This window comes from Salvelinus alpinus, chromosome 6, assembly GCF_045679555.1.
Source record: "Salvelinus alpinus chromosome 6, SLU_Salpinus.1, whole genome shotgun sequence".
Lineage (NCBI taxonomy): Eukaryota > Metazoa > Chordata > Actinopteri > Salmoniformes > Salmonidae > Salvelinus > Salvelinus alpinus.
The window spans coordinates 48,817,337-48,831,025 of record NC_092091.1 but is presented as its reverse complement, the minus strand read 5'-3'; the positions used below and the strand labels follow the sequence as shown (position 1 = coordinate 48,831,025).

The 13,689-nt window shown below is 43.2% G+C and overlaps 1 protein-coding gene across 4 annotated transcripts in view; it reads left to right on the top strand.

The window, feature by feature from the left end:
* LOC139577586 (voltage-gated potassium channel KCNC1-like) overlaps positions 1-13,689 on the top strand; it is a 123,955-nt gene that overhangs the window by 48,477 nt on the left and 61,789 nt on the right. For all 4 annotated transcript variants that reach the window (XR_011675339.1, XM_071404703.1, XM_071404702.1 and 1 more), the window contains exon 2: positions 5,218-6,178. Coding sequence is in view for 3 of the 4 variants with exons in the window: in XM_071404703.1 (XP_071260804.1) it covers positions 5,218-6,178 (961 nt within the window). In the remaining variant the exon portion in view is untranslated. The remainder of the gene's footprint in view (positions 1-5,217; positions 6,179-13,689) is intronic.

Genomic DNA, 13,689 nt, shown 5'->3' with positions numbered 1-13,689 from the left:
CGACTCCGGGATGCTGGTCTTCTAGGCAGTTCCTCTGTCCAGTGTCTGTTCTTTTGCCCATCTTAATCTTTTATTGGCCAGTCTGAGATATGGCTTTTTCTTTGCAACTCTGCCTAGAAGGCCAGCATCCCGGAATCCCGGATGGTTGCTGATAATGGGCCTCTGTACGCCTATGTAGATATTCCATAAAAAAATCTGACAATAGTCATTTACAACATTAACTATGCCTACACCGTATTTCTGATCAATTTGATGTTATTTTAATGGACAAAAAATTTGCTTTTCTTTCAAAAACAAGGACATTTCTAAGTGACCCCAAACTTGTGAACGGTAGTGTATATCTTGATTTTTTAAAATGTTTTCTCTAAATAAGCTTTGTTGTACAAGTAAAGGTCAAATACACTGCATTTGAAACAGTCAACAATAATTTAATGAATTCAGGGCTTGTGAAATTATACTTTGGCTATCTTCCACAATAATGCAATTATTTTATCAAATTAGTTTAACTGTCTATGAAAATGCCATTTTTGTTACAAATTTTACCAGAACCATGCATAATGCACAATCACTAATAATGACCAACTTCTTGTAGCAGCCATTATAGAAAATGTACACAGGTCTCAAAAGCAATCTCTGAAGCACAATCCCATGTGCTAGTGAGTAGCCAGCTAATCTTTATATTTAAAGTTTAGCCAACTTGGATCTATTTGCTATCTAACAAGGTAGAACAGTTGCATTTGGTATGAACACACCCTTCTGTCCATCTCCCACTGTTTGAACAGCATGCTAGCCTGTCCACTTTGTTCTTAAGTGTTCGTTTTTGCGTCTTTTACTTTTGGTTTAAGCTTAAAAATACAATATCTTTTGTTAATCGAAAATATATTTCACAGCAGTTTAGACGGTACAATGATTCTCTACACTATACTTGCTTGTTTTCTCACATAAACTGAAATTAGGCAAACTATTAGAATTTTAGCAACCCGGAAATATGGGAGCAATTTCTGCATAGTGCATCTTTAAGTTTTCGTTTATTATTGTAAAATAATGTCTCAATGTGTTTCGGCGTCCATATGAGCGGTTCTGTTGGACCAAACCGCAAATGGCGAGTAAAAACCGCATGTTGTCGGAGAGGAAGAAGTTATTTTTCCTATTTGTTGTTCTCAGTGGCAGGGGGATGACTTTGGTGTTTGTGTGTAAATTGGAAGTTGCACAGTCACAGCAGAAGGAGCGAGACCAAAAAGACAACACGAGAACAAGTGGACATAAACCCCCATAAAAAATACAGGCATTTGGAATATCGTGCTAAAACATACATTCGAATGAATCTAATTAATTCAGTATATTGCCCAGCCATAGTTTGAGGCTGAGTTGCGGATTGGTTAGGTTGAGGCTTGGTTGAGTTAGTTTAGGTTGGGGCTGGGTTAGATTGAGGTTGGTTTAGGTTAAGTTTGGTTGAGGCTTGGTTGAGTTAGGTTGGGTTGAGGCTGGGCTGAAGTTGGGTTAGGTTATGTTGAGTTGAAGCTGGGTTGAGGTTGGGTTGGGTTAGGCTGGGTTGAGGTTGGGTTGGGTTGAAGCTGGGTTGAGTTAGTTTGGGTTCAGGTCGGTTGTGTGAGAGAGAGTGAGGTTCCGTGTGCCTGAGATGATCAGATACTATTGATCCAGAGGGGCCAAGAGGAGAAAAGGCCTGGTGCTTTAAACAGGCACGCCGGCTCAATCGATAGACATTTATCTATGTGAAGGCGAACATGACATGTCTGTTTTCATAATGGTGGCCGCGCATTGCCCACAGCGTCGGAACTCACTAAACCCCATCTCTCTCTCTCTCTTTCTCTCCCTCGCTCTCTATTCATCTCCCTCTTCCTCTTTCCACCTCTCTCTGCCTCTACTGTACAGTCGCACTCCATCTTGTACCCCCCTCTCACCGTTTTCTACCTCCGCGTCTCTTTTCCCCCAGCTCTTTCTCTCTCTCCCTCTCTCACCATTTCTCTTTCTGTCTCAGTGCAGCGTCAATGAGATTGCAGCATTCAGGATGTCCATACAGTTTTAGCTGCATCCCTCTTTCTCTCTCTCTCTTCCTCTCTAATCCCCCCCTCTCTCTCTAGTGTGTATTTTTGGTCTGTTGTTCGTGGTGTCTGGCACCACCTATCTTCCATCTTTTATCAGAAGCACAGGTCTGAATGCACACTACAGTACCACTGCAATGACACAAAACGCAGCACAGCACCCTTCACTGGATATAGCTACCTATCAGAGAACATTCATTCAGCAAATATTTTATTTACATTCACAGTCAGCTGATTGGCCAAAGCTATGTGTCTATTCTCATTGACGAGAATTAAGGAGAATTTCGAGAGATTCTAATGGTATCTATTCTCGAGAGAAACTACTGTAATGTAAACTTGCGTATTTCTCACGTCTCGAATGCTACCTCCGGAGGTCGCGCACGACACACGTCCGACAGATGCCCCCCCCCTCTAAGCAGGGGAGTGTAAACAGAATTGTGTCCTTGAGCCCAACATTCATACAGTAAAAATACTATTAGCAGAGTAATGTTTTTGAAACAGCTGAAATGTAGACATGTTCATTATATTTTAAACTAGTTTTATTGATTTTTCATCTGAAATTGCATTAACAACTTGTTACATTCTCAAATTGTCGCCCTAGTTTAGAAAAAGGGAAGCTCAACGGTGTTGACTTACATTAAATTAATAAAAATGTACTTTTATATTCGTATGAGAGGGGTGAACGTTCATGTTTGATATGCTAACATTACTAGCTAGCTAGCTAGCCCAATAATTGGCAGCATCCCCTTTTTCCTCCAAACATAACAATGGTCATTATGGCCAAACAGTTCTATTTCTGTTTCATCCGACCAGAAGACATTTCTCCAAAAAGTACAATCTTTGTCACCATGTGCAAACCGTAGTCTCGCTTTTTTATGGCGGTTTCGGAGCAGTGGCTTCTTCCTTGCTGAGCGGCCTTTCAGGTTATGTCGATATAGGACTCGTTTTACTGTGGATATAGATATTTTGTACCTGTTTCCTCCAGCATCTTCACAAGGTCCTTTGCTGTTGTTCTGGGATTGAGTTGCACTTTTCGCACCAAAGTACGTTCATCTCTAGGAGACAGAACGCGTCTCCTTCCTGATTGGTATGACGGCTGTGTGGTTCATGGTGTTTATACTTGTGTACTATTGTTTGTACAAATGAACGTGGTACCTTCAGGCATTTGGAAATTGCTCCCAAGGATGAACCTGACTTGTGGAAGTCTACTTTTTATTTTATTTTGTCTTGGCTGATTTCTTTTGATTTTCCCATGATGTCAAGCAAAGAGGCATTGAGTTTGAAGGTAGGCCTTGAAATAGATCCACAGGTACACCTCCAATTGACTCAAATGATGTCAATTAGCCTATCAGAAGCTTCTAAAGCCCTGACATCATATTTGGGAGTTTTCCAAGCTGTTTAAAGGCACAGTCAACTTAGTGTATGTAAACTTCTGACCCACTGGAATTGTGATACAATTATTTATAAATGAAATAATCTGTCTGTAAACAATTGTTGTAAAAATTACTTGTGTCATGCACAAAGTAGATGTCCAAACCAACTTGCCAAAACTATAGTTTGTTAACAAGAAATTTGTGGAGTGGTTGAAAAACCAGTTTAAATGACTCCAACCTAAGTGTATGTAAACTTCCGACTTCTACTGTACATATGAAACGGGTGATGCAATATGTAAACACAATTTAAAAGTGGCTAAGATACCGTGGAATAGTGTGGAGTGCAGTTTATACATATGAGATGAGTAATGCAAGATACGGAACATTATTAAAGTGGCTTGTAATCCATTTCTAACAGTGGCCAGTGATTCCTAATCTAGGTCTATAGGCAGCCGCCTCTGATGTGCTAGTGATGGCTGTTTAGTTGTCTGATGGCCTTGAGATAGAAGCTGTTTTTCAGTCTCTCTGTCTCAGCTTTGAGCACCTGTACTGACCTCGCCTTCTGGATGAAAGCGGGGTGAACAGGCAGTGGCTCGGGTGGTTGATGTCCTTGATGATATTTTTGGATGTTTGCCCCCAGTAATGCGTTGGGCAGCCTGCACCACCCTCTGGAGAGCTTTGCGGTTGTGGGCGGTGCAGTTGCCGTACCAGGCGGTGATACAGCCCAACAGGATGCTCTCAATTGTGCATCTGTAAAAGTTTGTGAGGGTTTTAGGTGTTAAGTCAAATTTCTTTAGCCTCTTGAGGTTGAAGAGGCGCTGATGCGCCTTCTTCACCACATTGTCTGTGTGGGGGGATCATTTCAGTTTGTCAGTGATGTGTACGTTGAGGAACTTGAAGCTTTCCACCTTCTCCACTTCGGTCTCATCGATGAGGATAGGGGGGTGCTCCATCTGCTGTTTCCTGAAGTCCACGATCATCTCCTTAGCTTTGTTGACGTTGAGTGAGAGGTTATTTTCCTGGCACCACATTCCCAGAGCCCTCATCTCCTCCCTGTCTCATCGTTGTTGGTAATCATTAGAAGAAGACGATGTTTATCTTCTTCTAATGACCTATTTAGCAGTTTGACATTTATGAGTCTTGTCCTTGAGGCAGAACTGGGTGATTTCAGCTAGTTTTGTGTGTCATCATATTGGTCTCTGACTTGTGGTCACTCGCTCAGGCGGAACAAACTTAAATTTGCGCTGAAAATGTTATTGAAAAAACAGAAAGGTGTCAAATAATTTTTGTGCAAACGTCTTTTCTGAATGTAAAAGTAATCCTAGAAGTAATCATCTAGTTTTTCAAAAGTCTCTGTAATCTGATGACAATATTTTGCTGGTAACATAACGAATTACAATCACAATTTTTTGTAATCCGTTACTCCCCAATCCTGACTGCATGGTTGGGTATGTGGTTTGTTCACTTGAACGGTGAGTTCATCAGAGTGCCTGTGTAATCGTTGGCTTTAGACCTAAAACTGTGTAAAACAGATCTATTCATGCAAAGTGGGAACCATTGGTGTTTTTTTTGTTTTTTTTTGCAGTTTAGGTTAACCTCTGTTGCTGCATGTTTTCTGTGATACAGTTTGTGAATGACATTCATCTGTAAATCGATGTGATCCTTTGGTGAGAATTCAATGAGCCCAAGAAACATAATCCTGTAACAGGCAACTAAGTAAAAAAAACTTGAACCTAACCATCTTTCTCTCTCCTTCTCTCTCCCTCTCTTCTCTCCTACAGTACTGTGCGTTCCTCTCCCTTCTGTTCATCCTCATCTCCATCACCACCTTCTGCCTGGAGACGCACGAGGCCTTCAACACCATCTACAACAAAACAGAAAACGTGACGGTGGGCAATGTGACAAGTCAGGAGATAGTCTACGAGGTGGTGACCGATGGCTGGCTCACCTATGTGGAGGGAACGTGCGTCATCTGGTTCACCATTGAGGTCATGATGCGCGTGATCTTCTGCCCCTGCAAGAAGGAGTTCTTCAGTAGCACCCTCAATATCATTGACTTTATTGCCATCATGCCCTTCTACCTGGAGGTGGCGCTGAGCGGCCTGGATTCCAAAGCCGCCAAAGACGTGTTGGGCTTCCTGCGAGTGGTGCGCTTCGTCAGGATCCTGCGTATCTTCAAGTTGACTCGTCACTTCGTGGGTCTGCGGGTGCTGGGCCACACGCTCCGCGCCAGTACCAACGAGTTCCTCCTCCTCATCATCTTCCTCGCCCTCGGGGTGCTCATCTTTGCCACCATGATCTACTATGCCGAGCGCATCGGTGCCGACCCTGACGACCCTACGGCCGCCAAACACACAAACTTCAAGAACATCCCCATTGGCTTCTGGTGGGCTGTGGTCACCATGACCACTCTAGGCTATGGGGACATGTACCCCGAGACGTGGTCGGGGATGCTGGTGGGCGCGCTGTGCGCCCTGGCGGGGGTGCTGACCATCGCCATGCCTGTGCCTGTCATCGTCAACAACTTTGGCATGTACTACTCACTGGCCATGGCCAAGCAGAAGCTGCCCAAGAGGAAGGGCAAGCACATCCCTCGGCCCACCATGCCGGGCTCGCCCAACTACTGCAAGCCAGACGCCCTGGCCATGGCCACTGCCGGGCCGGGTATGGTGAGCTCAGGCAGCCTGGGGGGAGGGGACTGCCCTCTGGCCCAGGAGGAGATCATCGAGATCAACAGGACAGGTGAGTAGAGCAGGGGAGGGAGGAGCTGGATGGAGGGAGAGAAGGGGAGGAGAGGCATGTGTGTGCGTGCACGCGCCTGTGTGAGTGTTTGTGTGTGCGGATGAAGTATATTTGGAATCTATCTAGAGTGACTGACTGCAGGTCCCCACAGTAATATTGCAATATTATGATCAAATTACCCCGATCACTCTCTCTACATGATGTGGTGTCTCGGCTTGTCTCTGAGTCACATATAACTAACCCAATGTACCAAAACATATACCTCACGTCTGAATCACTGTACTGAACGTTAGCCAATAAAGAACACCCATAAAATACTGGAACAGTCTTAAATAGCACTTTGTCAGATTATGGTTCCCAACCATCACAATCCTCCCTTTCTACCGCATGTGTGGGTATGTGGTGTGTGTGTGTGTGTGTTTCCATCCCTCTCCAGTCTGTAGAATTAACCCGATTAGAGAGTGTGGGGAGAAATGAAGTGGATCTGTAACCATGTTAAATAGGGAAGCTGAGGCTGCGCGCGCGCACACACAGACACACAGACACACACACACACACACACACACACACACACACACACACACACACACACACACACACACACACACACACACACACACACACACACACACACACACACACACACACACACAAGCTGATGAGGGCAGATAGACACCGTAGCTCTGTATAGAGCAGGGTGATCCCATAATCTAACCCCCCCAGCCACCCCTCCACCCTCATCCTTCTCTCTCTGCTGGGGAGCTCTCAACACGTCGGCTTTAACGTTTATAAATATTTGGTTGGGAAGATTGGCCGGTCAAAACGCTGTTTGACAGTGGACAGAAATGTAATTAAACTTGAAGAGTAGAGCGGGTGATGGGTGGAGGGTTGGGGTGCTAGTGGATTGGGAGAAGGATTAGTTATGACAAGAGAGAAGTTGAGAAGCATGTAAAATGGCATTCTAGAGGGCCCCTCAATTTACATATGTAGGCTACTCAGAGCCTGATACATACACGCTCGCACGCGTGCACTCACTCACGCACACACACGTGCATGTACACACACACACTCGGGATGTGCGCGAGTACTCCAGGACTGGAATCTGTGTTTGTATTCAATTAAATAATTGAGTACTCAACATTTTCAAATCCAACTATTTAGCAGGTTACATTTAAAAGCGCTGACAACATTTCTGCAAGATGTGAGTATGTCAAGGGCAGTGAATGTTAAAGTTGTGTATCAGAACAACCAGCGGTGGGCCACTGCAGCTAAATAAATATAGGGGAAACACTGCACACTGAATTGACAAGTAATACATTAAAAACACACACACACACTTACATACATTTGTACATCATATAGGCCTATTTCCCTCTTGCAATAGCAACCCCCCCACACTAGTAATAAATAGGCTTTTTTGTGTGTGTGTGTGTGTGTTTGTCGGGACATGCCAGTCCCGATCAGCTGGTGAGTTCACACAGCCGAAAGAGCTCCTTCTGTCAACACAGCTTACAGCCCAGGGGGGGAGACAAGTGTAGCTCAGTCTGTAGAGCATGGCTGCTTGCAGCGCTAGGGTTGTGAGTTCAATTCCCACAGGGGACTAGTAGCAAAAAAAGTATTAAAATGTATGCACTCACTACTGTAAGTCGTTCTGGATAAGAGCCTCTGCTAAATGACTAAAATGTAAATAGGGAGAGAGGATTGGTGTGGAGTAACCAACTAGGCTCTGTTTGAAAGTTGTAGGGCCAGTTTCTGGGAAACAGATTAAGCCTAGAGTAAAAAATTATTTAAATCAAGAATTTCCATTGAACATGCTTTTTAGTCCTGGGATCTTTTATTTCAGGTCGTGAGGCATGGACCAACACATTTCTACAATCAAGATGGCGGCAGGCCAGTTTCGCTAAGCGTGTTGTGTCACGCTGTTTGTTTGTTTCAAGTGTTAAACTTTTTTATTGCTTTGCAAAACCGTTATAGGCTGCGAAAGTTAAACAACAGGCAAAATCTAAAATCCTACAGGATCAAAGCAATCGAAGTGTTAAAATCGCTAGTAAACCAAGCAGGGACATCTGCTGGTTTCGACACAAGGAGATAATGCCGGTGTGGTGCCCTCCCTGAAAGCCGAGAGAGGATACATCTGTGCTGTGACTGACTGTCTAGACACGTTTGGGCCGACTAGCCTTGGATACTCCTCAACGGTCAGGTTTTTCACCTGTGTTCCAGCAAGGTTTCTGACTCCTTTCCTGCCTTGCTGTGCTGTGTGCTTAGGGTTGCCAACTGTCCCGTATTAGCCGGGATGTCCCTTATATTGGGCTAAATTGGTTTGTCCCATACGGGACCTCCCTTGTCCCGTATATTCATCCAATCACAGTGTAGCGTAAACGCGCCAATTCCTGCAAAGTAATTTCTGTTGTTGTTCGGTCGGTTTGGCATATCAAGGAAATATGGATGAACCTGCAAAAAAAGAAAAGACTGTGCAGCTACAACAAACAATGGGAAGCAAAAAAGACGTGGGTTAAGCCCCGTCAGTGGTGACTCGACGAAAGCTTTCTGTACTTTATGCCGTCGGGAATTCTCAGTTGGCCATGGAGGGGAGAATGACCTAACTCAGCATGCATCCACAGAAATGCACAAGAAGGCCATGCTAGCTAAAGGTGCTAGCAATATCAGTGCATTCTTCGTGACGTCGACTGCAGAAAATGACAAAATCGCGGCAAGTGAAGCCTCGTATGTGTACCATACAGTTAAACACGGACTTAGCTACAACAGCACCGACTGCCTTTTTAAGCTCAATGGTGCTTTGTTCCGTGACTCAAATGTTGTGAAGACGATGCACTTGGGAAGAACGAAAGCTGAGATGGTTACAATGAATGTTTTAGGACCAAAGACCGTGGGGGATATTTTGGATGATCTGTCCCCGACCGAAGGTGATCCCGTGTATTTCTCAGTTGCCAGTGATGCCTCCAACAAGGGAAATAGAAAAATGTTTGCAGTGTGCGTGAGATATTTCTCTGTGACTGATGGAATGCAGTGCAAGTTACTTGACTTTCATGAAGACAGTGATGAAACTGCAAATGGCATACATCAAGCTCTGATGAACTGTCTGGAAAAGCATGAACTGGATATTAGACACATCACAGCCTATGCAGCAGATAATGCCAATGTCAACTTTGGAAAACACCACTCCATTTACCAGCTATTGAGCATTGCCAACAATCGCATTCTGAAAGCTAATTGCCCAGCTCACATAGCTCATAATGCCTTCAAGCACGCCTGCGATCAGCTGTCAGTGGATATTGAGACAATTGTTTTAAAGATCTACAGCCACTTCTCAGTATCTGCTTCCCGAAGAGAGGAACTGCCAACATTTCTAGCCTTTGTTGACGTGTTGTGAAATTCTGCGACATGTTTGCACACGATGGCTCTCTCTTCATCCAGCTGTCGATCGTCTCCTGCAAAGCTGGCCAGCTCTCACCAGAAAATGTAATGTTGAAACTGAAACCAGTCGGCCTCTATGAGGAGCTCTCCTTCACTGACCTGGAGCAGGTGGTGGTTGCCCTCAAAATGACAGAGACAGTCAGTATGGACCAACTCTATGAAGAGTTTTGTGCTTGCTGGGAGGAAATACAGAAAGCCAGACAGGATACCACAAAATCCACCAGTGAGAAGTGGGTGGCAGTTTTCCAAAACCTAGGGAAAGCCAACTTGATCAACATGTTCAGGATTGTCTCATTTGTTCTCAGTGTGCCAGGCTCAAATGCCTTTGTAGAGAGGATTTTCTCTCTGATTACCATTAAATGGTCAAACTCAAGAAACAGATGCAGCACAGAGGCTCTGTGACAGAGCTGATCAAAAATGAACTTCAAATATCTGTGAACTGTGACTTGTCATGTAAGGACTTCTCTCTGGCTATGCAAAATGACAAAGGACTGCTTAAGTCAGTCAAGAGCAGCAAAAAATATCCATGGAAAAAGTAGACTTGGTGAGTGACTCATGCCCCTCTTTTGCATTTGAAATGTTTATTTTTATTTTTTTGCTATAATGGTCAAAATTTAGATTTCTTTGATAATTTATTTTGAGGTTTATTCACATAAGTTTACATAATGATACGGTTTTAGTCAAGCTATAGACTAAATGGAATATAACAATGTTTTGCCTTTTCAATTTAATAAGAATATGAATATACACTGTATATTCTTTCACACAACACCATACCTACACATTTTACATTTACATTTTAGTCATTTAGCAGACGCTCTTATCCAGAGCGACGTACAGTAGAGTGCATACATTTTATTACATTTTATTACATTTTTTAACATACTGAGACAAGGATATCCCTACCGGCCAAACCCTCCCTACCGGCCAAACCCTCCCTAACCCGGACGACGCTATGCCAATTGTGCGTCGCCCCACGGATCTCCCGGTTGCGGCCGGCTGCGACAGAGCCTGGGCGCGAACCCAGCCCAGCCTGGGAGTGAACCCAGAGACTCTGGTGGCGCAGCTAGCACTGCAATGCAGTGCTCTAGACCACTGCGCCACCCGGGAGACTGGTACACCGCAGTGGCACCGTGCACTGGCACGCCACTTTTTGTCCCTTATTTGGTAGTGAGAAATTTGGCAGCTGTGAGATAACGTCTTGATGCGCTGGGCTTCCTAGCCCAGCATATTCCCGCTGGGTGGACTTGCCACCTGTGATTGGCTGGTCTACTGGTTGGCGCGCTGGCATTCTACGGGCAAAATACACTAGCACAGGGTGTCGCGCGGTGAAACACCGCTTCCCATTCATTTCAATGGAAGGAAAGCGGAGAGGGCGGGGGACCTTTGGGCGGTGCGAAGGTGGCGTGGGAGGTGGTGGAAAAATAAACGTTTCCCAACTTTATGCAAATCACCAGCGGCAACCGCTGGGCGATGACCAATCATATCGAGTGGTTCTCATGACGAATTTGACGCTATGCGACCCAAGGCTGGAGACTTTCTTTAGCAAAGATGTCTGACAAAAATACTAGGATGGAAGCAAATGTAAGTTATTATAACGTCATAACGAATCATGCAAAAAATGTACAGGTGACAGGAATATGTTAGTTAATGTAGAAACAAACGATTATGCATATTTTTATAATCATAAAGTTAATTTACGAAAATCGCGATTTAGCAAGCTAGCTGACAAGCTAACATTAGCCAGCTAGCTGGCTAGCTTTATGGGTGTTGTGACATGAGTATGAAATTGTAATTCCGGTTGGTTGTTTTATCTACTCCTGAAACAACCAGCAAACCAGGCTGTTGTCTTGTGAAACAGTGGATGTAAAGAATCTAGCTAGCTAAAGCATTTACTGCAAATTGAATGTACAATTTTGTAAGCTTGCCTTGCTGATATTTGCCATGCAATGCAGATAGATGAAATAACGTAGCTATGTTCTTGCTTATTGTGCAGTGGATGATAACAATACCTGTATGCCTATGGATGTGTAACGTAAACTAACTCACTTTTGTACATCGTGCTAGTCCGTACAATTGACCTTATTTTAGCACCCAAAAAACGTAATACTTCCAGATCAACTGTAATATCAGTACCATTGTAAAGCACAATTTCTCCCCTTTCCAACAAAATCAATGACGAGTCCCTCATGATGCCCATCTCTGCATGATTCAAGAAGGCAATGAGCTCCGTCGAAACGGCTTTTTTCCCCACTCGATCTGTCCAACTTATCACCTTGTCACCTCTAAAATATAAATAAAACACTATAAAGAGTTTATATAATGTGTCATTACATACCTATTTCAAGGTTTGTGTCGAATTTGAATCGGGTGTTTAGGGCGGTGCTAAAGTGATCTTCAGAAGTAAACAGCGTCTTTTGAAAGTCATGATAGCTTGCAGTGATGATGCAAAAAATGAATAGGTATCCCCCTTACCCTGTCTCTGTCCCTTTCTTGTTCTTGGCCTGTTTTTTCAACTTTTCTCCAATACTATAGAGCTATTACCATGTCAATCAATGCTTGAATAGAAACGTAGTTCACACCCCAAATTTTGATGTCAACACAGTCGCTACAGTCCCATTAGTTTTCTTTGCAGCCTTGTTTGAATGTCGCGGTTGCGCACATTTGTACGGAATGGGGTTAGCGTACGTTAGCAGGCTATCTAGCCAATCTGTTTATGGACCCAAACATTTGGTATACATATTAGTTAAGAACCTAGCTATGAACCTCAGCTATCATAGCCAGGTGTATCAACTTCAAAACAGTCTGAATGACATTAATGAAGCCTATGGATTGAGTAGAATATAATGTAACTTTTTGCCAAGGATACAAGTCGTATATACATGTAGTTATTACCATGCATGAGATCCCCACATTGTAGCCTGTACATTTCATATATTCACTGATCATGTACTCTACCTTGGCAAATAAAGGTGCAGTTCAGGTATGAATGTCTTTGAGATTATTTTTCAGTCATATCCAATACCAGGAGTATCAAATTCCGATCTTTTAATGATGCTGTCTCTGCATGTATGTATTACAATTATACACTTCAACTGTGTTTACCAATCTTGGTCTTAGAACATCAATAGTTACACATTGTGACTAATAGACTAGAAACAGGATTTAACTAGTTAAAAGCTGATTTGTAATTAATATATACAGAAATAGAATTGAAAAAACAGTATACTACACTTCCTATGTATCATGTAAATACTCTAAAACCGGTTTGTCGTGTCTTTACTATGGATTAAATTATATGAAATGCTATTTTATAAAATAAATTCTCTATAATTAATATTACCTGATTAAACTAATCATGTAAATGTAATTAACTAGGAAGTCGGGGCACCTCAGAAGAATGTTTATAGAGCTATTGTCTTCCGAATAAACTCTTAAAGACCTGGTAATCTTTTATATCAATAGCAGTCAATTATTAATCGTCACCTTATTCAGTCTCATCTGAATGTCGTAAAATTATTAGTTATCTTCACGAACATGGCTAACAAGTTGAATCAGCAATACAAAATTTGGTTTAATTATTTATTTACTAAATACCTAAATAGTCACACAGAATTACATATACACAGGATGGATCATACATTGATTACTAATCATGTCATAAAAGAAAACGTCCCTAGCGGACGAAACCGATATGACGGCTGAATGAAAGAGCGGGAAGACTGAGGAACAAAAGGATTGGGTCTCTATCGGACCTTATGAAGCTATGCTATCGTAACCGCCCATTCGGAAAAGGAAAATGCAAGAAATATATTTACCCCTGAGCTGCGCTTCGATAGATTGGTCGAAGATGGAAGGCTGGGTACCCTAGCAGAGATCTCCCTTGTCCTTTCAAGAATATTTCTGGGCGGATACGTTGTAGTCTGTCGTCATGTGGTAGAACGGATACGTTGTAGTACCCTGTCGTCGTGTGGTAGAAGGAATACGTTGTCGTGCACTGTCGTTCTGAAGAGATTGTCCGTCCTTTCCTAGACCACGCACATTTACAGCTGCTACTGATAACTCGACGTCTATGA